Below are 27,254 nucleotides of genomic sequence, written 5' to 3' on the forward strand. Positions count from 1 at the left end.
TATCTCCTGTTGTTCTAAACACTGAGTTCCTGGGATACAAAAACAGGTCTCATAGTTATATCTAAAAATAATTGGCATTCAATAAATACTTTGAATACGTGAATAAGAAGAAATATTTTCCCAGGATCTCTGTGAGTTCCAGGCCAACCAGAGCTACATAATGAGATCCTCTCTCAAAAAAAAAAAAAAAAAACAGCATTTTTATTATCATGCCATTCCTAGAGAAGAAAACCTCAGTGGCTTCCCATGGCAAAATTGTAAATAAAATATATAAATTATAACTATTATGAATAAATAACATAAATTATATAAATCAATTATCAATTATACATATGAATAAAGTTTGGAATCCATATGAGTCTGTTCACACAGTCCACGCCTGAGCAGACAGGCAGAAAGGGAGCTGGGTGGTGTGCTGACAGCTGATAGCAGAACCCACCTGGCCCAGTCCTTTCTGCCCTCCACTTTCTGTCCCATTTTCCCTCCTTCCAAGCTCCTGGCCATTGAATGCACAGCCTCACGAATGCTAGGCACAGCCTCACACACTCTAGGCACAGCCCCGCACACGCTAGGCAAGTGCGTTACTACTAAGCTGTCCCCAGCCTGAGACACCTGAGCACACCTGCTCCAGTAGTTTCTTCCAGCGCTAGGACAGCTGGGTCAGAAGGCTACACAAAATCACCTGCTGTGCTGAGCATTCCTTCTCCTCTCTGGCCTCCCCTCCTCTTCCTCTTCTAGTCATGATAAAGGAACTGGCTTCTCGATTCCTTGCCAGGCCACCTCTGAGCGTCTCATCCTCACAGGGCAAGTAAGGTCATTTGTTGACTTTCCGTGTATGATTTTGATGTTAGTCTTGGGTCTCCAATACAGTTTAAAACTTTATTTTTAATCCCTCTAATTCTACAACATGTATTTACCTAGGAATTTGGGTTATTGGGTGATATTATTCTGCTTTGTTTTTGTTTTTGTTTTTCGAGACAATTTCTCTGTGAAACAGTCCTGGCTGTCCTGGAACTCACTCTGTAGACCAGGCTGGTCTTGAACTCACAGAGATCTGCCTGCCTCTGCCTCCCAAGTGCTGGGATTAAAGACGTGCGCCACCACTGCCCGGCTGCATTTTTAAAGATAGGGTGTCATGTATCCTACACTGGCTTTGAACTCACTAGATAGCTTTGAGGATGACTTTGAACTTCAGATCCTCCTGCCTCCACCTCCAAAGTACTGGCATTATAAATATGTGCCACCATACCTGGTTTGTTCAGTTCTGATCAAAGCCAGCATTTCATGAATGTTAGGCAAGCACTCTGTTACATGCTACATGCCCAGCCCTATTATTCTCTCTCTCTCTCTCTCTCTCTCTCTCTCTCTCTCTCTCTCTCTCTCTATCTCTATCTCTCTCTCTCTCTCTTTCTCTCTCTCTCTCTCTCTCTCTCTCTCTCTCTCTCTCTCTCTCTCTCTCATTTGTGTGTGTTGTGTGCATGCATATATGTATGGTGAATGTATACACCTGTACATTACATGTGGATGTCAGAGGAGGACATTGAGTGTCTTCCTGTATCACTCTGCACCTCATTTTCCACCTTTTTTCAGAAAGACTCTCTCATTAACCCTGAAGAAACATTCTCAGGTCAGTTAGCCTGGCTGGCTAGGGAGCTCCTGGAACTCCGTTGTCTCAATTTTTCTGTAGGTGCTGGGAATTAGAACCCAGGTCTCTTGCTTGCTTAACAAGTACTCTTACCCACTAACCCATCTTCTCTATGTTCTTAACAAAAAAATTTTAAACACTCCTCTTTTCCCAGAACTTTACATTTATTTACTTAGTGTGTGTGCATGTGTTCATGCATGTGCACATGCCGGTTTTCTCCTGCTATGTGCTCTCCGGGAATGGAACTCAAGAGCCGTTACCCACTGAGCCAGCTCACCCGTCCCCTAAGCATTCCTTAAGTCTGGTATTCAGTAGCTGTTATTAACCAAAGGATCCGGAAGAGGTTTGAGGCCACTTGTGGGCTGGAGAGAGCTGCTGTTGTGGACAGTGTGTCGAGTCCTGAGTTTAGAGAGTTTTACTGCCGCGGTGAAACAAGGACATTGATCGAGAATGCACAGCCTGCCGGAGGTGTCGGCATGACCTAGGAGAGCTGGACTTGGGTTTGGAATGGGTGGGTCTGTTAAGTATGTAGCAAGCAAAAGTAAGAGAGAGACTAACAAGTAGCTAGAGACACAATAGGCAGATAACAAAACATCGTGAAATCAGAGGCTCACAGCATCCAGCTGTGGTTACTAGCCCACATCAGAGCAAATAGGGAAGCTCAGAGTCGGGGGAGTAGCCAGCTGAGCTGTCCCTGAGGTTTAACTCCTGGCTTCCTCTCCATTACAGTGTTAACAAAAGCACTCTCTGCTGGGATCAGTTTCTCAAGGATGCAACATGTCTAATACCCTATTTGATCACACTGTACATCTGGGACTGTCCACCTGTAAATGATGAAGATCCCACCAGATCACACTGTACATCTGGGACACTGTCCACCATAAAAGATGAGGGTCCCACAAGATCACACTGTACATCTGGGACACTGTCCACCATAAAAGATGAGGGTCCCACAAGATCACACTGTACATCTGGGACACTGTCCACCATAAAAGATGAGGGTCCCACAAGATCACACTGTACATCTGGGACACTGTCCACCATGAAAGATGAGGATCCCACCAGTCACACTTCAGCTCTGGTCCCCACTGTCCTTATTCTTGCTGGTTCTCCCAGACTGGAGCTCCAACTCTTTGGCAATTCTCTGATCCACCCAAAAATACAGATTCTCTTACACAAGCCAAATGTGGTTTACACAGCATGATATTTAAGAACAGTCACTGTTATCAAATCTGGACAGTGGTTGATCATTGTTGAGTTCTAGGTTTATCTAAGTAACAAACCTGTGCCCTTCACTTAAGGAAGACAACCATAACCTCCATGCCTTTCCATGGACCCAACACACACACACTGCAGAGGCATGCCCAGACACCTGACTGTTGAAGGACACATAACACACACACACACACACACACATGCACACACGCACACGCACACGCACGAATAATACATACCAAGAGGTAGAACGGTGGATATCAGAGCCTTCTAATAGTATCTATATCACTTATTTACTCCACTTTTCTTTCCAAAGTAGAGTTTGCCATACTTCTTCACATGATAGAGATGAGAATATTTCTTGTCCTCGGAAGTTCAGAACATCACCCCTCCACAGCAACCCTGGTATACTGGTTGACTATTGTCATGTTGACAATGCTAGAGTCACCTGAGACGACAGGATCTCCTCTGAGCAGTGCTCCATCATACTGGCCTGCGGGCGTGTCTGTGGAGAATTTTCTTCTTGATTAACGGTTGATGTGTCGGGCCACTGTGAATGGTGAGTGTCGAGCCTGTAGGCCTGGGGCTATGTTAGAAAGCAAACTGAGAAGCCATGAAGAGCAAGCGCTTTAGCGCGACTCTGTGGTGGGCCTCCTGTCCTGCCTGAGTCCCAGCCTGAGCTCTGGCCCTAGCGATGGTGACGGGCTGTAAGCTGTACGGCAAACAAATCCTTTCCTCCCCTAAACTGATTGTGGTCTGCAGTTTTCATGGCAACAAAAAACAAACTGAGTCATCTGGCCCTCCCTGTGGTGCTTTCTGTTGGGGTCGTCAGGATGAATTACTAGAGTGTGGTTGAGGGAGGAAGTAAGGAAGCGTCAAGACCGTCTGCTTGTTCGACTTGTACTTCAGCTGCTGTGAAGGTACATCAGGAGGGCTGTGGAAGGCACATGGGCTTACAAATTTTGAATGATTGTTGTAGTGTTTTTTTCCTTCCTGAAACCAAAAGGTGATAATTAGTCTGTACGTTCATTCATTCGTTCATTAAACAAATATAAGTGGATTGCTTTCACTATCAAACAATCAAGACGCTTATAATTTAGTCAGCTGAATGAGGCTAGTCAACATTTTCTTCCTTTTTTCTCTTGAGATGTGTCTTGTTCACCCAGGATATGCAATCAATACAATGTCAGTACCTAACAAATCGGTTGTTCCTGAGACCTGTGGCCTGGTGTAGCTCCAGCTCCCTTTTCCATTCAGGAGAGGACAGCAGAGTGAACAAGGAGAGGAAGACACTGTGAGTGTAACCTTGAATTCATCTAACGCGAAAGGAAACCTTTGCACACTCCCATGGTCCAAGAGGTACTGGTGATTAGCTGTTTACAGAAGACTTTGCAGATGACTTTCAAACGATAGACATCACAATAAAATGCATGGCTGCAGACCCAAAGCAGCACTGAAGGCTTCTTGTGACTGACGTGCTCTTGATCTTTTTTACACTTTCTTCTTATTTTACCTCAGACCCCATGGTTATGCTCACTCAGCCAATCCAATGGTTCTCCAATGTTACCATGCATCAGAATTGCCTGAAGTGCTTGTAAAGACTTAGAGTGAGGTTGGCTACATGGTTCAGTGGGTAAGGGAGCTTGTTGCTAAGCTAAACCTGACGACCTGAGTTTGATCCCTGGGACCCACATGATGGAAGGAGAGAACACTGATTCCTACATGCTGTTCTTTGACCATCACACAAGCACGTGACCCATGACCTCTACACACACACACACACACACACACACACACACACACCAAAATAAATAAATAAATAAAAATAACAAACAATTAAAAATAAATAAATACATAATAGACTTAAAATTTAATTGTTCTAGTGGAAGCCCCACCTCTCTGCCCAGACCCTGCCTCTCAGAAAGTCCCGCCAAACACAGCTCATCCCCCAGAGATGTTCAAGACCATTCTCACAGGGTATTTAAACTGCCCCCCAGAAACAGACAGGTGGTTTTTCAGTCTCTTGTCCCTGTCTCCTCTCTGGGGGGCTGGAGAATCACCTGGGAACGCTTTACCCATTAAATGGGGACGTTTTCTAATTCAGTCTGATTTGGTCTAATTTGGATTGCTACATTGGTGAAGAGGCTTATCGGGGTGCAAAAAACTTTTCAGTAATTTTTAAAAATTAAAAAAAATAGACAGCACCCATTGTACTCAGTGCATTATAAAACAAAAGACTGTAGAGGACATGAACTTGGGAGGAAGAGGGTGGTGGTGATCTGAGAGGAGCTGAATTGGGAAAGGGTGGATTTCATCTGAGTACATAGCGTTCATGTGTGAAGTTATCAGAAAATATGTTAAATGTTGAACAGTTCTCGGGTGAGGGTGATGCTGGAACCACACCGTGAGAATCAGAGACTCGTGTTCCATCCGTTCCTTCACCAACACATTTATTAAAAGCCAACCAGGCTCCAGGCAACAAAGGAAAAGTAGCAGAACCGACTTCATATGCACGAACACTTTCCCCACACTGTGCTAAAATCTCTACAAAGACATGATTTGCCCCATTCGTTTTAAGTTGGTATCTTTCTCCTATTTTAAATATGAAAATATCACAACCGAAAGCAATGAATCAATCTGACAGATCATATGCATATGAGTCAGAATTATGATCTGAACTGGCAAAGCTTAAAAAAATATATAGATAAAAAATTAAAAATGAATAAATAATAGCCCTGAGTGAAAAGTACTTACAAGGAAATAGAATTTATGCAAGGTTGAGGAAAGAGTTACAGTCCAAGGTACACACCAGGGCAAGCCACAGCAGTGTGCTGCCCACAGAAGGAGGGGTAAGGAGTTTTTGTTGGAAAAAAAACCCAAAGGAGAAACATGCATGAGCTGCTTGGCTACAAAATGCATTGGTGTGGGAGACCTGAGGCCAGAGCTACCAGCCCCGAGGTGGATCACTCAGGAAAAGCTTCTTTTCTGAGTGGCTGACACTTTAAATCATGCTAAAAGTAAGGAAATCAGTGCAGAGTGTGGAGCACATGCTGGGGAGGAATCAGTGCAGATAGAGAGTGGGGAGGACATGCTGGGGAGGAGTCAGTTCAGGGAGAGTGGGGAGGACATGCTGGGGAGGAGTCAGTGCAGATAGAGAGTAGGGAGGACATGCAGGGGAGGAGTCAGTGCAGATAGAGAGTGGGGAAGACATGCCGGGGAGGAGTCAGTTCAGGGAGAGTGGGGAGGACATGCCGGGGAGGAGTCAGTTCAGGGAGAGTGGGGAGGACATGCCGGGGAGGAGTCAGTGCAGATAGAGAGTGGGGAGGACATGCTGGGGAAGAGTCAGTTCAGGGAGAGTGGGGAGGACATGCTGGGGAGGAGTCAGTGCAGATAGAGAGTAGGGAGGACATGCTGGGGAGGAGTCAGTGCAGATAGAGAGTGGGGAAGACATGCTGGGGAGGAGTCAGTTCAGGTAGAGTGGGGAGGACATGCTGGGGAGGAGTCAGTTCAGGTAGAGTGGGGAGGACATGCCGGGGAGGAATCAGTTCAGGGAGAGTAAGGAGGAGTCAGTTCAGGTAGAGTGTGGAGGACATGCCAGGGAGGAGTCAGTTCAGGTAGAGTGGGGAGGACATGCCGGGGAGGAGTCAGTTCAGGTAGAGTGGGGAGGACATGCCGGGGAGGAGTCAGTTCAGGTAGAGTGGGGAGGACATGCCGGGGAGGAGTCAGTTCAGGTAGAGTGGGGAGGACATGCTGGGGAGGAGTCAGTTCAGGTAGAGTGGGGAGGACATGCCGGGGAGGAGTCAGTTCAGGGAGAGTGGGGAGGACATGCCGGGGAGGAGTCAGTTCAGGGAGAGTGGGGAGGACATGCCGGGGAGGAGTCAGTTCAGGGAGAGTGGGGAGGACATGCCGGGGAGGAATCAGTTCAGGGAGAGTGGGGAGGACATGCTGGGGAGGAGTCAGTTCAGGGAGAGTGGGGAGGACATGCTGGGGAGGAGTCAGTTCAGGGAGAGTGGGGAGGACATGCCGGGGAGGAGTCAGCTCAGGTAGAGTGGGGAGGACATGTGGTGAGGTTCATGTTTGTCTCCTGTATGTTTGAGTTGGCCACTGTCCCAAGTCTGTTCTGATCACAAGTAAAATGTGAGTTTCTCTCCCTCATATATTCCTGGCTTTTCACTGTCTCTGAATCCAACAAGGGTGACTTCATCCATTTCTCAGATCTGGGGCACTGGAATCCAGGTGGCACTAACTGATACCGTTCTGTAGCCAGTGATGCCCTGTGACACTGAAGAGTTTACACATTCGAAGAGTGTTGTGGGTCTTTGCAGATATAAAACACACAACTAATGCTCCCAGAGATTAAATCATTAGTCCAAACCCACGTTGCTAGGAAACATCTTACAATTTAATCCCAGTCTTTCTGGCCTGCCAACCTTTCTCCATGCCACCTTTAGTTTGAAATCAGAGTCAGATTAAAGAATATGACCCAGGGGCTCCAGTGATGCTTAAGTGAAGCACTTGCCTGAAGCACAAGAGCCTGAGTTCCACTCCCAGAACCCATGTGAAAAATCCAGGCCTGGTTAGCAACAGGGAGGCCTCAAAGACCACATGGGCCTCTGCAGCCCTGAGCCAGGCTCTGAAGGAAGGGTTTCGAACCTCCTTAAACAAACAAACAGCAAAGCCAAGCAAGGTGGCATGCACTGGTAAACCCAGAGCTGAGGGTGGATCACCCTGGCTCTTTTATAAGCTCCATGACAGTGAGAAACCTCGTTTCAAAAAAACCGTCGTCTTCTGGGCTCCTCATACACAGGCATCTGAACCTGTACCCATGAACACACACACACATCTGAACCTGCACACATGAATACACACATCTGAACCTGCACACATGAACATGCACACACAAATACGACTCCTAACTAACCAGGAAGCACTGAAAATGGGAGGTTTTGTCTTGTTATGGTTAACAGACATAACTCTGGTGTTATCTCACTGAAAAGCCTTCTGGTATTTGTGGGTTCACTCTCTACCCTTTTAGGCATGGTATCGTGGAAAGTCACCTTGATGACTCAAGACTTTGTGTGTCTCAGAACCACCAACAGCAGCAGTGGCTGCCACAGTCTTTCCTGAGGAACATCGTGGGAGATGCAGATACAGGATGCTGGAGGTTGGCATGAATGTGTAGACAGCTCAACTGTATTATAATCCAACTATGGTTTAACCATTTAACTTTTCTCATTTTTAAACTTGCATTTATTTACTTATGTATTCATGGAGTACACGCAGAAGGTGCCACAGCATGAATGGAGATCTCAGAGGACAGCTTGGGAGAATCATTTCTCTCCTCCCACCACGTGGGTCCTGGGGACCCAGGTCATCAGGCCTAGAGTCACTGGCCCCTACTTTTTCTATAATCAGAATCAAAAGGGGTACAAAAGTAGGACTAACCAAATGTTTCAGTTGGGTGGGATTCAAATCACCCAATTTGTGTGCATAGTTAACAAGCACCATTAAAAGTGACCATTTCTCTCCTTTATGACTCGGTCAGTCACAAAGAATGAAGCTTTCCCTGATCCCTGTGCACGGCTGTTACCCCGTCATCAGGGAAAGAAACGAGCTGTGTAATTACCATCTGAGACATGAATCATCACTTGCGGGGCCCAGACCTGCGTGAGTCTATAAAACCAACTCCGGTCCAGGTGCAAATGTGCACGCCTGCCACCCCCGGGCCGATAGGATTGCCAAGCGACCGAGAGATGAAGGTTTTACCAGCCTCTGGCCTCGCTGTCCTTGTCACAGCACTAAAGTTTGCCACTGCAACCCCCACCCTACTTGCATCCACCCCCAGGACCTTCAGGAGCAGCTACCACCTCGCACAGGTTTGTGACTCTGCCCCATTCCCTCATCCTTCTCCTAACCCAGAACATCCAACAGGGCACAAAGAAACAGTCAACAAAAATGTATTCTTTTTGAAAGTCATTTTAATCTCCACAGAAGCCTGATGAACCGCACCATCTAAGATTCATGTCTGGTGCTTATCGGGTGCGTGTGTTCCATGGATGCATTAATGACTGGATAATTGTCTGTGTAGGTGTATCACATAATGCAGAACTGGAGTGGGGTTATAAAACATACAAAATTCAAAAGCAAGTATTTAAGGAAAAATAAGATCGGAAATAAAAAGACTGGGAATTTTATGCTGAGTGCTCAGCAGTCACAAGGAAAGGGGGTCTTAGGTTCACACTCTGAAACATGACTTTTGTGCTCAAGGTAACCTTGGTCAGAATTTAAGGTAGGCCAAGCTTCCTTCTCATCAGAGAGTCTTTCCTCCCTAAGCTGTGTTTCTCCACAACCCTTACCCCAACTTCCCTTTCCCCCTGTGGTCTCTTGCACCTGACTGTGATATGAAGGAACCTACTGTGGTGTGAGGGGTCTGAAACAATCAATTATATATCAGAATTTTGTAAATATTTCATAGCTGAAAATCATCCCAAATGCAGGAAAGTCTGTTAAAGGAGAATAGTGATTCTTGACCTGTAGGAACGAATTTCTATGACAGATTGCTAGCTATAGTGAAAGGTGTTGTAGATGTGCCCCCGGGCCTCTCGTGGGAGTCTAACGAAACTACAGCATGCCTGTGATTCCATCTCCGCCTGGGGCTGCTGTCCTGTCAGCTGAGGCTGGAGATCCTGTCACCTGGGCTCCCTGGACTGTCCCTACCAGGTGTTTGGCCTCTCGCCCATTCCAGTCGATTGGTTTCTCTTACAGCATGAGAGAATTCAGGGAGCATTTGCAAAAACTGCCCTGCATATAAATAAGCAAGTTCAGCTCCACAGTGGATGCCAGTATCAATACTAGATGCCCACTTGAGCTGAACTTTCTTTGACTACAGCCCATGTGTAGATGAATTCAATTCAAAGTAGCTCCAGGCACTAAAATTGTAAATTGTCTTGTACTGGTACTCTCTGTGGGTCCTCTCCTTCCAAATGTCCTTCCCCCTCCAGACCTCCAGATTAATGCTCTAGTTCAGAAACCATAAAGCTTTGTGATACCCACTTCCTGGCACACACACAGCAGGTAGTGCTCAGCCAGAACAGATCTGAGCCAGTGGGAGGTTCTGACTCTGGTCCAGGGTTTGGGTGAATGTCATCCTACCTGCCAATCTTGGCCAGACCATTAGATTACAGGCTGTTGTGCTATAATGGCTGACTACGGTCTGCAGAACCAAAAATCAGCCCTTTACCGAAGGAATAGACGGTCCCACTGTAAATAGGACTAAGGTCAAAGTTTTGGTGAAGCCATCTTTACTGGTGTGACCAGGTGGGGTGGGGGCACATTTCAAAGGAACAGTGTGACTGAGGCTGGGGCTGCTAGACATCCTTATTCTTCTCTCTAAGCAAGTCTCTGTAACACCCTCGGGATCATGAAACTTGTCCATCCCTTGTCACTGGGCACACAGAGGTTCCTGTTGCAGCTAGCCCAGGCATCTGCTTTGGAAAGAGCACTTTCTTTAGGAGGCCACAAAGATGAGGACAGAACTCTCATGTTAAACTAGAAACAACTTATGTACCATCTTGTAGCTTACAGAAACACCCACCAGCTTTGTGAGCTTATAGAATCACAGATGTAAACAAGGAGTTTATATTGTTACCGATCATCTCTGGGCAAAGCGTGGGTGAGAAGAACGAGCCCGTCTCTGCTCTCACGGCGCTGACGGACAGGAGCGAGGCTGAGGTGAGAAGGCAAACATGTCACTCAGGTGCACGAGCTTGTTTCAGAGAGTGGGAAGCGATACTGGAAAGAGGCTGACTGACTGGGGCTGTCCGGGGAAGCCTCTCAGGGAGAGCCACATCTGGGATGAACCTCAACTGTAGAACGAGTTAGAAAATCCTGGAGACAGAGCAGGCTGGCAAAAGCATCCTCAAGTGCAGGAGTTCAGCACAGAGGAGTGTGGGATGCAATCATTGTGTGACTAGAGCTAAGAGACTTTGGAAGAGGTCACTAGATCATGGGCAACTAGAAAGCATCTTCCACACTGTTCTTTTCTTTCTAAATTACTAGCTAAAAAATAACTCCAGACACCTGGGTCCCCAAACCCACAGACATAAACATCTGCATTTGAGAGCTTAAATAGCTCTTGTTTAATTTATTTAATGTCTAGTTGTATCCTTAAATTCTGGTTTGTTAATCTGCATTTGGGCTTTGAAATGACAGAACGGGACTGTAGATACACTATGAACTGAGCTGGAGATGTAGCTCAATAGTGGAGCACTTGCCTAACATGCCCGAGGTCCTTCATTCAGTCCTCGGCAGTGCGCGCATACACACACACACACACACACACACACACACACACACACACACCACACACACGATTTATTTTAGGGTTTGTTTTTTTAAAATAGTTTCCTGGTTTATGGTGGTGTTGAATCTTCATGACCTTCACAATACAAGAGTCCAAGAGCTTATCAAAGCCACTGTTGGACAGCACAGCTGGCTGGTGTCCAGCTTGCCACTGTGTGGCTGGGAGCTGTGGTCAGGGCCGAGGCTCAGGATCCAGAGGCAGAGCCTCCCCACGTACTGCCAGCCGAGGAAGACTGTGAGGGAAGTTTTGAAGAGTGGTTTGTACTGAGGGGGCATCACCTTCACAGTGTCATGAAGTCAAAACTCATTACCTCTCCCTATTGGAACATGGGGACTACCTAGTAGTGTTGACATAACATTGAAAACAAGCTTCTAAAGTGTCTCTAAAAGTAGTACAAATTCTCATTTACACATGATCATGAAAAGTTAAGCCATCCAAAAGAGACTCCTAGATTCTGGAACCACTGATACCACTTCCTTTTCTGTATTAAAGAATTTTTTAATTGTTATTATCTTTAAATTTTGGCTTCTACTTATCTCGCTGAATATTATACCATAAAAACATTTTGACTTTTAAACTATTTCTATAACTTTATTTTAAAGAGTTACAAATAGGTGCTAAAGAGTTGGCTCAGAGTTCAGTTCTCAACATCCACATGGCCACTCACAATTACCTTGCAGCTCCAATTTGAGGACATCTGATACCCTCTTCTGGCCTCTACAGGTCCTTCACATACATGGCACATACATTCACTCAGGAACACACACATACACATAAAATAAAAATATATATTTGAAATATTTTAATTATTAAAAAAATCACAATCACTTCTGAATACAGGTACGTTATCATTTCCTTACCCATTTCTTTTGTTAAAGAAACACATTGTTACCCTCACACTGGTGTGATCAGTAGGTAAGACAGTTGGGAAGGCTGGAGCTGGCAAAATAAAGCTAAAGTAGCGGAATTCAAAGAATTTCCCTGGGCTGTTTGTGTATAGCCTGCACTCAGACAACACCAAAGTCCTTACGAATCTCTTTCGGTGACTCTGAGAGATAGAGGGAATGTTGGAGAAAGCACACCCTGGTCATTCCTCAGACCGGTGACACTCAGGAGGAATATTTCTAAATGTCCTAAGACGCTGCAGGAGCCTGGACCACTAGTCAGCAGAAGCAAGCCCTCCCGGCCTCCGTCACTTCCATTTGTCAAACACTAGAATAGACGTGGGTAGAGGACTGCTTGAAGCGAATGCTAAGACTTAGTGACTTTAACTACAGGGAGGGGCAGAGGGTGGGGAGTTGTCAACGGGACAGCGTGAAAGTGGAGGCCTATAAAACAGAACAGTTCTAAGTGTACCTCTAACTGCCAAATCTTGACTCCAGAATGGATGCCAACGCCTTGTCAACAACTCTGGCAAGAAAGTCCCCAGAGTGCTAGGCTCTCGCTAACTTAGATCATATGGCAGTCCCCAGAAGCGGCATTTCATTCTATACCCAAGGAAATCACTAAGCCACCTTCTCCTTGATGCCGTTTCAGTGACAGAGTTTTGTCTTTTTGTTAAGTAGGAATAACCTTTGAGTCTATTTCATTGAAACTGGCCGCTCTACTTCCATCTACCAAGTTCAGCCTTAAACTTTTAACACTACAGGTTTGGCAACCTGTGCATATTTTAAAGGAAAAGAAAATGTTATAAAGATTGTGCAGATTCATAGGAGAAAACATAAAAACTATAATCGGAAAAGAAATGCCGAAGATCTAGAATCAGCATGCAGCACCGTTAATACTTTAGTCCGTAGCTTTCAGATAACTAACTCCCCGTTACTCAGGGCAGGGCTTTGGACAAGGCAAGCAAGGGCTTGGTTTTGGTGTTGAGGTTTGGGGTTTTTTTTTAAACTTTCTATTTATTCTTTGAGAATTTTATACATGCAAACAATGTATTTCAACCATATTCACCCCGCCCTCCAGCTCCTCCAGATCCTGTCAACATTCCTCACCCCAAACTCACACTTTGTCTTTTTTAAAATGGCCCCCTGAGTCACTCAGTGCTCCCCGTGCATTCGCAGGTGTGGGGCCATCCCGAGAAGCAAGGCCAACCTGCCAGGCACCGCACCCGTGAGAACACTGACTCCCCCCCCATGCCAGGGGTGGGAGTCTCCGGTCGTCATTTACTCCTTCCCAATATGATCCTGCTAGCACTTAAAATTTTGAGGGTTTTTAGGGCTTTTTGCATTGATTTTAGGGGGGTGCCCAGTGTACAAATGTGTTATTTCTTTTGATCGTTGAGTTTTTGGAAACCTCCCACTGGCTTCCCTGTGCCCTTGTTGGTGACTATGGCACTTTAATATAATAGCAGTAAGTATGGGTTTTGCCTAATTTATCATAAATATTCCCCTTCTATGGTCACATCTCATAAAGCAGACATCAGAATGTTGAGTACAGCACATTCTCAAACATGGGGGGGGATACTCAAAACTGAAACCCTTTCAGAAATAGAGCATCTGGTCTTAGATGCAGTTCTCCGTTCTCCAAGGAGTGTAACGGAGACATTACTCAAGCTGCCACAGCATCAGTTCGCGCACAACCAGAAGGCCTCCACGTGGCTTCATCCTCAAAAAGAAAGAAAAAACAAGCAACAGCAACAACAACAAAAAACCCCGTAAAACTCCTGCCACAGATGGGGTGGAGCCAGAATCACCCCGTGTGTCAGAGCTCCTCATCCATAGAAAGGTCTAAACTTAAAAAAATTAGTTTCAGATTTATTTTTATCTATGTGTATGTGTTTGTATGAGTGTGTGCCACATATGTGTGTGCTCACAAAGGCCCAAAGACGAGTCAGATCTCCTGGAGCTGGAGTTACAGGTGGCTGTGAACCACTGACCTGGGTGCTGGGAACCAAACTCAGGTCTCTGGAAGAACATCAAGCACTCTTAACTGTTGAACCATCCCTCTAGCTCCTTAGCTAAACTTCCTGATGGGGGATCACCAGCAAAGTCACCTCCTCTTACCAGCAGGACGGGAATGTGGAAATAGAGCATGAACATAACAACAGCCAACTTCACCACAAAAAACTTGTGGGTATAGAGAGCACGAAAGGGAAAGTACTAGTCTGCAACTGCCCCGCCCACAGACAGCCAACACTGGCACTCAGACATCCCCGCCTCCCTTCACTGTTCACGGCATGCACTTAACTTCTGAAATTGCTGGGTTCTGACAGAGATTGCTCTTCTGTTTCACTCTATGTGCACTGCTCCATTGAGAGCATTTTCTATGCCATTAAATATTTACCTTCCAAAAACATGATCTTAGTATGGACCTAGTTTTGTGTCACATAGATATATAATAATCTTCCTAACAAGTCACACATTGTAGGTGGGACACAACACAGCAGCAGAGCACTTGCACAGCAAGCCAAAGTCCCCGGGTTCACTCCCCAGCACTAAAAGAAGTAGAAGTACACCCCTATTATAAAGAATGAAGTTTGCATATATATATATATATATATATATATATATATATATATGGCATAATTTATGGATAATTAAATCTATGGTTAAGATGGAAATAAATATTTTATTTATTCATAATTTTTTTTATAATATAATACAACACATACAATCAATAATCAACTAAACTAAATATAAGATTCTAAATCTCTAGCTGCATTGGACAGGGGAAATTCCTGGACCAAATATGGGCCTCAACCTTGCAATATGTACAGCCCTGTGCAGTTCAGGCCACCCTAATCCCAGTCTAACGTCCACAACAGGGCGAACAAGGTATCCTAAGGGGTTTGAAGTCTGTATGTGTGGGTGAAACTTGATCATTTAGGGAGGGGGTTAATATTTTTTCTTAATTCTTTGAGGATTTCATACACGTATGCAATATATTTTGACCATATTCATCCCCCACTGCTCCCCTCTGACCCCTCCTGGATTCTTGCCAAGTCTCACTCCCAGCTTCATGTCCTCTTTTCTCTCTCCTTTTTTTTTTTAACCCTCTGGATCTAATTGGCACTACTCACATGCACAGAGGCACAGGGCCACCCACTGGAATGTGGTCAACCTACAAGGAGTCATACCCCTAAAGAAAATGGTCCTCCTTCCCTCAGCAGCCATCACTGGTCTATACCTAAGCTAGGGAATGACTCGTGTGCTGCTCCTGTATCCATGCTGGAATATTGACTGGACGGATTTTGGGTAGTCACAACTGTCACAGGTAGTGGTCCTGTTGTGTCCAAAGGACCCTGTCTCTTTCAATCTTTCCACCCCCTGTTCCAGAATGTTCCCTGAGCCTCATATGCAAGAAGCCTAGTACCTTATGGCTTCTTTTCTTTGCCTCAATGGGTAGCGAACCTGATCAGGAAACCCACCCTATGAAAACAAAGGTCACCCACAACTCACGAGATCTAGTTGCCCTCTTTGTGTCTAATGAGAGGCTGAAGTGCAAGTCCTCTTGGGGAAAGACACTCATTTCACATTATGTGTTATGTGTTCTACACCATGTGATTAGGAATGGCGTGCCAATATCAACCTGTGGTCTCCACATGAGCCCACATAAGCAAGTGCACCCCCACACACATGTGTATACCACAAACACACCCAAAAGCTGTAGGGGGGTGGGGATAACAGCCTACAAGCCTTAGTATTTAAAGGTAATCATTAATAACTTTGGATATACCTGTTTAATCTATGCAAATATGTCTAAGTTTTTTAAATAAGAATATATACCCTACTTTTACATCAGAATATTGTCCCTATCTTAGCTGAGTAGGAGTGTTCTCCAAGCACACCACGGATGTGTCAGCCTGCCTCTGCATTTCAGGAATACCTTGACAAGTATTACACACAGAGAGGAGGCCCTCAGGCTGGCGAGATGGTGGTAAGAGGAGGCAAGCCCATGGTCAGGAAGATTAAGGAGCTACAATCTTTCTTCGGCCTCCAAGTCACTGGGAAGTTGGACCAGAATACAGTGAACGTGATCAAGAGGCCTCGCTGTGGAGTTCCTGATGTGGCTAACTACCGCCTCTTCCCAGGTGAACCCAAATGGAAAAAAAATATTTTGACATACAGGTAATGAGATTGAGTCTTTCCCAATTCAAAGAGAAAGACACACTTCACCCTCTTCTTTTCTTTCCAAGCTCTCTTCCTTTTGATCTGTATGAAAGGCAGAATCCGCAACAGCTGTTTGTTTGAAAACTCTAATCTCAGGATAACTGTCCACCTTCCCCATTACAGACCTGATCAGCTGGGAACAACTCTTAGTTTCGAGTTAAGTAACCCATGGTAAAATTGATAACCTTTTAATCTGGCCAGCTGAACTAGTCAAATGAGAGACCACCTCAGAAGAACAAGGTGGATGTCTCCTGAGAAACAACATTGAAGGTTGGCCTCTACCCCCCCCCACACACACACACACACTGCAAAAGACGCGTTAACACAATTCATTCCTTGATTCCACAGATTATTTCCTGATGACTTTGGCTACTGTAGACACTCAGTTTATGGAGTGTAAAGGTGAACTACTCATCTTTCTCCTTTCTAGTCTTAGGGGAGATAGACATGAACAGGAGAAAGAGGTGTCCTCACAGGCCTCAGTGGGCTCTGGGGCAGCAGTGGGGGCAGCTGGCCTGCCATACAGAAGTGACACCTGACCCTGAGTTGAAGGTAGTTGCAACTCCAAGCCCCATCCCACACCTGGCATCTTTAGACTGAGGAGACCCACCCCAAGGCGCTTGTCCCTCCCCCTTTGGCTCTGGATATGGAGAGCAGATCCCCCACTCCAGCTTCCTTGAGCCAATCCAGGTTAGACCTCATTCACAGGTTAGACCAAAGTACATCACCCAAAGTGCCCAGCCTCAGTGGGCTTGAAGGGAGCAAGTGACACTGTCATGCTTGTGCCTCACATAGGCCCCAGTGGTGTAGCTTTGGGTGGTTTTTGTAGATTTTTGTAGAACTTAGGCCATTTCCAAGCAGAAAACCCATCAACCAAGCTGAGTGAGATGGGCTGAGTGACAGTTCAGTCCCAATGCCCAAGCACAGTTCTGAAACTTGAGCAGAGTGCGCAGCACGGAGTGGTGGGAACCGAAGCTGGGGGGGGGGGGCAGTCTGAGCAGTAAGAACTAGGTACCGGGAAGGCCAGGATCTGGATCAGCTTACATTCCCAGGATCAGCCCACCTGGATGAAATTTGGAGATGAGGAGGGGCTGGGCTGCTGCAAACTTCAGCAGGTTGGAGCAGAGCACCTTCCTTACCACACGAGGAACCAACTCCAACGGCAGGAATTCTGGGGTCTGTTCTTATGTTTCCAAGAACTTCATGTCCTTGTTGCTAAGAAATGACTATATTAATGATGTAACTTTACAATTAAATTGTATTTTAAAACAAAGATAACCAAAACGTACTACTTCCTACTTTTGCATTTTGCCATCATCTAGATTCACAAGCTTATCCACGTCTGTTTGACCCGATTAGTTTCCACACTCCACAACTGGCCTCTTGACTGTTGCCAATGCGGCATCCCTGACAGTCGGTCACTATTTACAATACAGAAACCAGCAAGCCATGCAGGCCAGCGCGTTGTTCCCTGCGGAAGTAGGCTGTTGACCCATTCTGACAAACTGTGAACTGGACACAGGAAAGGAGAACTTGGCGGAGACTTTTGTTAACTGCTACTGGACTCTCCGTCCACAAGATGGCGCTTAAAACAAAGAAATCTAAACAACACGGCCATCTGCGAGGGCTAACCACAGTCTGAGAAACAACTTAAGACCTTAAAAAAAAAGCAAATTCATGGCATCTTTTCATAATTTTCTTCAACTGTGTCCTATAATTTTAGGCTGTGACTATGCACAGTTAACAGCAGTGACATGAATCAAGACAGCCTGACACTTGGCGATGTGTAACACTCTGTGATAAATAATGCAGCCCCGAAACTCCTCCACACAACTCCCAACACCCAGGCATCCCTGCTTCCAGACAAGCTGACTGGCACCAGCACTCCTCTCCAAGACCCTAGAGGCTGTCTTGATGCTTTACAGCTCCTGGGTGTCAGAATCACATCTTGTAACAACACCAGATGATTACAATGGACAGCACAGCAGAGCACTCCTGTGCACAGGCTTTGAAGGCAGACAGAGCAGGACCAGGCTCCTACTAACCACAGAGTGCAGGCCTTGATCACCATCATTACCACTGCCTCGGGACTGTGAGGCCTACACAACATACCACCTTAAAAAGTGCTTAGAACCCTGTCTAGTGCAGAGCATGTCTTCAAAGAACATTGCCTAGGATTACCATCAGTTCATGTTTTTTTTCAATCCGTAGACCCCGGGTCAGGGTTTTCTCCACCTCCTCTTCTCTTCTTTTCTCCACCTTTATCTTGGCTGTCTCAGTGTCCATCATCAGCTCAAGGATACAGTTGCTCTGCCTGTAACAAGAGGGAATGAGGAGGTGCTGTCTAACTGGTCCTAAATCATAGGACCATACTGTGCCATGTTTTGAAATCATTAAACAGTCCAGAACTGAGGAAATTCCATCCTCTCTTTTGGTCCTTCTTTTGAGTACCCTAGGATTTTGGTCTCGTATGCTGGTTCAAATCATATCACCTGCATGAAAATAACCTAAGATACTTGCTAAAATACAAGTTTCAGGACTAAACCAGTACATTTAACGAGCTTGCTAAACAGTTGTTGTGGATCCTAAAGTTTGAGAGTCCCAGAGCATCCTTAAACATCTAGCCTCGGTCCCTCCACCTGCCGAGCACCTAATCTGTGTAAGACGCTGGAGCCAAAGGGAGAGGCTTCCGATCTGCCGCCAAAGTCTGAACATCTGCCTTCTGCTTCTGTAACCATTATTCCAGCCCAGTCAGAGTCCCCACTGAAATTCTCTCCCTGACCTTCTTTTCCTGCTGGCAGAACCCCAACCTATGTGCTTCAGAGCAGAAGGAACCCCGGGATCCGGCAGCTCTGTTTGCACACACCTGTGTCCAAACCACCGTGCTCCCCTGCGTTGTCGCTCGGGGGCTTCCTGAAGTGCTCAGCCCTTGAAGTCTCACCCAGTGTGCATTCTAGGCCAACACATCCTCTCCAAGGAAAGCACACACGGGGCTGGAGAGATGACTCCAAGGTTAAAAACCTGACTGCTTTTGCAGAAGATCCAGGTTCAATTCTCAGTACCCACAAGGCAGCTCACAATCATCTGTAACTCCAGTTCCAGAGGGATCGATGTCCTCTTCTGGCTTTCATGAGCCCTGCATACATTGCGCACAGACAATTTGTGTAGGCCAAACACCAATACACATAAAATAAAAATAAACATTTTTCAAAGTAAATTTTAAAATTTTCAAAAGAAACTGCATCCCTCTGCCTCTGTCTCTCTCTCACACATGCACACAGACAGATACACACACACACACACACACACACACACACACACACACACATACACACATTGACACTCATAAGCTACTCCCCAACTCTGGGGAAATCTCGTTGGCCTTTGATAAAGAATTGAGATAGCAAACCCTCAAATAAATAACAACGAAAACTAAACTTTCAGAAGCCCAGGGTTGTCTCTGCTTTCTGGGTCTCTCCATAGTGTCCTGTTTGACATGAGACAATTTGAGATGTTCCAAAGCAGAGTAAGAACTACTGATTCAGGGAAAGAACTGTAACGTGGAGACCCGGGCCTGTAGTGTGAGCAGCCTGTGCCAGGAAGACCGGGCCTGCGTTCTGTGAGCAGCCCGGGCATTCCCTCCCCTGCCGCTAAAGCCCACACATCTTCTTTTCCTTTTCCAGAGTCTCTAAGTACACACCTTCCATGAGTCCTGCTGAGGTGGACAAGTCCATTGAGATGGCCCTGCGTGCCTGGAGTACCGCAGTCCCTCTGAACTTCATCAGAATAAACTCGGGGGAAGCAGATATCATGATATCTTTTGAAACCGGAGGTATTGTGCTGTTTCTTGGGTTCTAGCTCTAAGGCCAAGGAGAATTGCCCCAAACTTGCTCCTTTGACAGACTGATGGAGTGATCAGCACAGGGTTCCATCGCACAGCATTGGGATAAGCGAAGGCCAAGACCACAGCAAAGATGAACATCTTACTAGAAGGTAGAACGGGGCAATCTTAGCACTGTTTGTCATCTGTAGCCTCCACTGTGGGACAGACTCACTGAGGTGCACTTCCACTGTGGCTCTGCCCCAGGAGAGGAGAAGTTCTGTCAGCCTTAGTTTTCCCAGTGGCTAGGGGGCTGGATGACTCCAATGTCCATCTCTATCACCTGGTTCCATGTTACCCAATATTCTCCCACTTGGAGTCCCCACTGAGGAGTCAGTTCCCCAGGGACCTTGTGGTAGCCAGGCCCCCCAGCAATGGTTACAGAAGTAGCATTCAGGTCTTACCCATGCTTGAACACTGCCTTTGGGAAGTACATGTGAAGCTTGCCTCTACCTGCCTGCTTCTCCATTTTCTCACAGCCTGACACCAAGTAGAACATGACTTTGAACATTATTGGTAAAGCTCTGGGTCCCTTGCAGAGACACACAGGCAGGAAATAGATGAAACAAGAGGCCCCTGAAATTCTCCCCTCCTCAAGTTCCAACAGTGAAGTTGAGTGTCTCTGCCTCTTCCCCTGCCCAGATAATGTTGCTAAGTGCTCTTGAGCCCTGAGCTTGTTCCAGTCTGATGTTGCTACAGGGAATGTGCTGGGGGAGGGCGGGAAGGAGGTCAAGAGAGCCATGAAATGGCCTTGGAATCTGGCCCCCGGCAGGTCCTGTTCCTGCCAGGCATCAAGGGCACTTGGTGAAATGGCAAGACATTGTAACTCAAGGTAGGTTCGGGGACATGGAACTGACCCATGATTCTCTGTCTTTCAAACTGGTGTTCTGTCCTCAGCACAAAGGCTGACTAGAGTCCAGGCAGTCATCTCAGCATCTCCTCAGACATGTAGACCTGATTCAGCTGCATCGCCTGAGACCTGAGGAATAGCATACTGAATTTAGGAGTGCTGGCTTTAAAAATGATGGACAGGGCCAGTGGGGGACTCAGCCAAGCACTGCTGCCAAGCCTGAAGGCCCCAGGTCGATCCCAGAAACCTGTGTGGTAGAAGGAGAGAAGCAGCTTATGCTGCCCTATGATCTCCACATAACAGTGAGTGCGGCCACTCACATACACACATACAAAGTAAATAAAATTAATGAATGAATTAATAAAGTGAAATACCAATTTTTAAGTGAACCAAAAAAGTGAGCATTGTCAGCCGGGTGGCGGTGGCTTACGCCTTTAATCCCAGCACTCGGGAGGCAGAGCCAGGTGGATCTCTGTGAGAAACCCTGTCTCAAAAAAAAAAAAAAAAAAATGAGCATTGTCACCATAAATCCTGAGAAATCGAGAACAGTAGCTTCTGCTCCATCCTCCAGATGGTTTCCTCTCCTGTTGAATTTAGAATGCTGTTAACTACAGAGGAGATAAAAAGCACCCACGGCTTCGGGTGCCAGGATTTTCCTAACTACCTTTACTTTCATAGGCTTTACATGTGAAGGTATCAAAGTTAGAAATTCATTTTCTTTTGTTTTTTGACACTTAAATTATACTGTGCAAAACAGACAGAAAGCAGGTGTTCAGTTTACTGAAACCCTCTCAGGGGAATCGGATTTTGAAGACTCTTTCTGCCAACAGGTTCATATTGTGATCAGTCAGTGGGCCTGGTTGCTGTCAAATGTCCCTCAGTTCTTTCTCCTTCTTTGATCTGTGCTGTGTGACTGTCTACCATGTGCTGTGTGTGGTGATAAAAACCATTACAACAATCTTATCTGTTTGCAATGTCTCCTTTGAAGTACAAAACAATCTTTTTACTTTTCAACTAGAGAAACGATGTGGCAGTTAAGAGCTCTTGTGCTGTAGCTCTAGCTCCAGGGAAATCTGACGCCCTCTTCTGGCCTTCCTGGGCACTGCACTCATGTGCACATACTCCCACAGGAACACGCACACATACACATAATTAAAAATAGATCTTTAAGATGAATATTGAAAAGTGCATTTAAGGGTCAATGTTGTTGAGAATGTTGCCCATTTTCTGTGACCCCAAGAATTACTATGTCTTAATCTGACTGGTGTTTCCTACTTAGATCACGGGGATTCCTACCCATTTGATGGGCCTCGAGGGACTCTGGCCCATGCATTTGCACCTGGAGAAGGCCTGGGAGGAGACACACATTTCGACAATGCTGAGAAGTGGACTATGGGAATGAATGGTATATATGCACAATTCACCATAACCTGGAAACTATTGTACCTTCTTCTGGGCCTCCATCATGAAACCTTGAGGTTCAACGTTCCAAGCCACCCTTTAACTAGGGGGGCTGGCTAGGAAAAACAAGTAAGCCAAAAATCCAGAAGGGAACACACAGGGGAAGACCTTCCCACACTGATGCTATAGACTAGCATGCTCTCTGTTTCTTGGCATTTAATCTACAGAACCAATCCCATCTCAACACACAGCTTACTTCTCAATCAGGTGTACAAGATTTATGGCTCTTTACCTGTATGTGGAAATAGACTATATTTAAAAATTACCCCAGGAAATGAATTAGTACTCCCTGAGGAGTGTGATGGGGGAGGGTATAAAGTTCCCAGAATGCCATGTGAATCATCTGAAATGTAAAACATGATTGAAAAAGGAAACTGGTACACCTCACACACTTAGGTATAGTTATTAGAACTCAAGTTTTGATGTCAATTAAATTAGAATCTCAATTCCTGGCTCCATCAATTGCTAACTTTAACCATGGGTAAATTATTTCAAGTCTCTGAACCTAGTTCCTCACAGCATTGATTAAAATGTTAAATGTGTATAATACTGAGTTGTATGAAAACAGATTTATTTTAAAGCCTTCTTTAACCTTCCCATAACTGAATTCAGCTTTATGTATAAGCCCTCAATTTGCCTATAGCAGAAGATAATTTGATTGCATTGTACTACATTCAATTTCTATTCAGTGATTTTTTTTTCACATAACCAATTTATAGTATCAAAATGGAGTAGGCTGTAAAAGCAGAACATGATCCAAATCTATGCATTATAAATTTCATCACCACTGCTAGCTGCAAGACCTCCATCACACATGGCCGACAATGGGAGACTGGATTGTTTTACATTCCCTCTGCCCCATCCCCCAAAGGGTGAGGGAACCAAAGAGACTAAAGACAGGAAAGCCGAGTGCTAGACAAGCCGACCAGCCTCTGAATCTGGGTATGAGAAGGAGAGCTAACTGTGATGTGGGCGCAGACTCTCTTGTCAGACAAATGACAAAACCCAACTGTGTGGACTTTCTCTCTGCTGCTGTCTAGGGTTCAACTTATTCACTGTCGCTGCTCATGAGTTTGGCCATGCTCTGGGCCTGGGCCACTCCACAGACCCATCAGCACTGATGTACCCAACTTACAAGTACCAGAACCCCTATAGGTTTCATCTCCCCAAGGACGACGTGAAAGGGATTCAAGCATTATACGGTATGATTTCCTCACTATTTCTAACCCAAAAGTGACAGGCATCCCCTCCAGGTTAGAGAAAGTGCATTTTCCCAGAGCTGAAAAGCATTGCTGTCTTTTCTTTCCTCCAGAACATTCTGGCCCTGAAAAGTCAAAGAAAATGGTCCACTTATCTAATTTTCCAAAGCATATAAAATTTATGCATTGGAAGATGGAAGGTGGTGATTATAGTTTATGGTACACACACACACACACACACACACACACACACGCACACACACACACACACACACTTACACATAAGTGGTCTCAGCTCACTAAAAATAGCAATAATGATGTTAATAACTAACTCTAGCACTTGACCACATAGACAATCTGTTGCTTATGACACCTGCTCATGCTTGTCATCCATGCCAAGGGTGTATGAATTCTTATTTCATAGCTGAGAGTTTTGAAGGTTAAAGACAGTAGGGATCCTAAGATGTTTTTAGCTACCAGATTGGTTATGTGTAACAGTAAAAATTAGCAACCACTTCTTATATAATATTTTCATTAATTCTTTGAGAATGTCACATATGTATACAACGCCTTCTGATCATATTCATTTCCCACACCACCCCATCTCCCTATTCACAGGGCTCCCAAAGCCTCCTCCTAACTCTATGCCATCTTTTGTTTTTTACAACCCACCAAGTACAAATTGTACTGCCTGTATATTGGAGCATATTTGGCCTACTAAAGCCCACACCCATAGACAAAACTGACTTTTCTGTAGTCAACTTTTAATAGTTTTTCGGGTATTATTTAAGTTTCACACAATATTCACAGGTAGATCCTACTAGTACCACTCCCAATTTACAACTGATGTAGCCATGGCCTTAAGAAGTAAATTATTTGTTTTATATCATACAACTAACAGCTAGAGAAGCTGATATTCGAGCCTAGGTCTGCCTGCCATTGGAAGCCATTTCCCTAAGACACGGCCGTTTGCAGAGGGAATGAATGCAGACTTCTAGTGTTCTCAAGAGTAGAAGTGTCCATGCTCTGAGTTGCTGGCATCATTTTACATTTTGAATCCTAGGACCCCGGAAGACATTCCCGGGAAAACCCACTGTGCCCCATATTCCGCCTCACAAGCCATCCATCCCCGACCTCTGCGACTCCAGCTCATCCTTTGATGCAGTAACGATGCTGGGAAAGGAGCTTCTGCTCTTCAAGGATAGGTGAGCCCAAGACTCCCCAAGCCTCAGCCCACACCAACCAACATCATTGTCTCAATGGCTGAAGAGTGTGCAGAAATGCTACCTTGACTGGACATAGGGCAGACAGTGGAGTCTTAGAAGACACATGACTGCACAAACAACTGTGGATGGAAGACCTGCCATGGTCAGGGTGCTCTGCTGAGTGCTTTCCTAAGAGCTGCAGTATTTATTCTAACTGCTTTCATGGTAGAGATTAGAACCCCCAATGTACAGGTGAAGACAGTAGTTGAAAGGCAGCAGCTTGGCTTCCCTGGGCATCAGCCCAAGTGTATTGGGCTACTGTTTGGTGTTATGTGCCTAGTGAGAGGAACACAAAGGCTCATTCAGTATTTGGTGAATGACAGTTAGCTAGTTGGACAGATGAGTAGATGCGTGAATGCATGCAAACATGAGTGAAAAGATGATGGATGGATGGATGGATGGATGGATGGATGGATGGATGGGTAGGTGGGTGGATGGATGGGTGGATGGATGGATGGGCGGATGGATGGATGGGTGGGTGGATGGATGGGTGGGTGGATGGGTGGATGGATGGATGGGTGGATGGGTGGGTGGGTGGATGGATGGGTGGGAGGATGGATGGGTGGGTGGGTGGATGGATGGGTGGATGGATGGATGGATGGGCAGATGGATGGGTGGATGGATGGATGGGTGGGTGGATGCATAGGTAGGTAATTCTAGTGAAAAGCTCTTTCTAAACTCATTTTCAAGGCCTCCAGGTACTTCAATGTCAGTCAGCTGTCATCATAGGTAGCTTCTGTCCCCATACTCTGGCTTCTGAGAGAGTCTCACGTTGTCTTCATGATACCACCATGACTGCATGGAGGAAAACAGAAACAGCAATATTCACCCATATTCTCTCCTCTACTTCAGAGGAGATCTAATAGAACCAGAATAGATGTAGGACCCCAGGAACATGTGTGTAACTTTTTCTTCATTGGAAAAAGTGTCCAAGTACTCAGAGTGTCCATTGAGTCCACACTGGGTACCAGGAACTATCATACTGTCAAAAATTACAGAAGAAGATGTGCCCTGGCACACCTCATGAGAGGGAACATTCAAAAATCAAGGGCAGGGATGTAGCATGGGCTGTAGAGTGTTTGCCTTCCAGGTTTAATCCCTGGTACCTTGTCAGCTCGGCAGTGTGGTACATACCTGTAGTTCCAGCCCTGGGAGGTAGAGTCAGGAGGATCAGAAATCCAAGGTTATCCTTAACTATATAATGGGTTTTGAGGCCAGCCTAGGCTACTAGAAACTGTCTCAATTTTTTTTATCATTCCAAGACAGAAGCTCAGGAGACAGAGCTGTGTGCAGGAGTGAGGATGTGTTCAGGAGACAGAACTGTGTGCAGGAGTGAGGATGTGTTCAGGAGACAGAACTGTGGGCAGGAGTGAGGATGTGTTCAGGAGACAGAACTGTGTGCAGGAGTGAGGATGTGTTCAGGAGACAGAGCTGTGTGCAGGAGTGAGGATGTGTTCAGGAGACAGACTGTGTGCAGGAGTGAGGATGTGTTCAGGAGACAGACTGTGTGCAGGAGTGAGGATGTGTTCAGGAGACAGACTGTGTGCAGGAGTGAGGATGTGTTCAGGAGACAGACTGTGTGCAGGAGTGAGGATGTGTTCAGGAGACAGAACTGTGTGCAGGAGTGAGGATGTGTTCAGGAGACAGACTGTGTGCAGGAGTGAGGATGTAGGAAAGCAGGTGGTGGTGGGGTGCTAGCTTAGCTAGTTTTGATGTATTAAGAAAGCTGGGTGGTGGTGGTCCACACCTTTAATCCCAGCACTCAAGAGGCATAACCAGGCAGATCTCTGTGAGTTCAAGGCCAGCCTGGTCTACAGAGTGAGAGCAAGGACAGGCAGAAACCCTGTGTCTGGGGGAAAAAAAAAAAAGGAATCCAGACAAAAAGACAGATGGTGAGCCACGACCTCTGACTCTGTCACTGCCGAGCTCTCTCTCTTCTGAGTGAGAATGCGTCCTTCCCTGCCTTCACGAGTCATGGCTTATGCACCCCCTTGCTCCTCACATGGGTATAAACTGTTAGAGCTCCGGTGCACACACTTGACTTTCTAACCCACACCTGGCTTTATAAGCCCTGCTTTCATGGCTTCAGTGAACTAGACAATCATGGTTGATTTTTGGGCCTCTGAAGCAATCTGATTAGTGAACCCCAAAATGAATGCCTTCTCACCCACCGATGTGACGGTATATAATTCAAAGTTTTCAGGAACAAGTTTCAAAGGAACCTTACCTGTCTGGTAAACACTGTACTTAAAACTTACATAGCAAT

The 27,254-nt window shown here is 45.8% G+C and overlaps 1 protein-coding gene across 1 annotated transcript in view; it reads left to right on the forward strand.

The window, feature by feature from the left end:
• The first annotated feature begins 8,613 nt into the window (after positions 1 to 8,613).
• The window catches only part of Mmp20 (matrix metallopeptidase 20), a 39,215-nt gene continuing 20,574 nt past the window's right edge, over positions 8,614 to 27,254 (forward strand). The window contains exons 1-6 of the mRNA XM_059266653.1: positions 8,614 to 8,736; positions 16,044 to 16,291; positions 20,017 to 20,165; positions 22,343 to 22,468; positions 23,565 to 23,726; positions 24,787 to 24,928. Of these exons, the coding sequence (XP_059122636.1) occupies positions 8,614 to 8,736; positions 16,044 to 16,291; positions 20,017 to 20,165; positions 22,343 to 22,468; positions 23,565 to 23,726; positions 24,787 to 24,928 (950 nt within the window). The remainder of the gene's footprint in view (positions 8,737 to 16,043; positions 16,292 to 20,016; positions 20,166 to 22,342; positions 22,469 to 23,564; positions 23,727 to 24,786; positions 24,929 to 27,254) is intronic.

The sequence above is a fragment of the Peromyscus eremicus genome, chromosome 7 (genome assembly GCF_949786415.1).
Source record: "Peromyscus eremicus chromosome 7, PerEre_H2_v1, whole genome shotgun sequence".
Lineage (NCBI taxonomy): Eukaryota > Metazoa > Chordata > Mammalia > Rodentia > Cricetidae > Peromyscus > Peromyscus eremicus.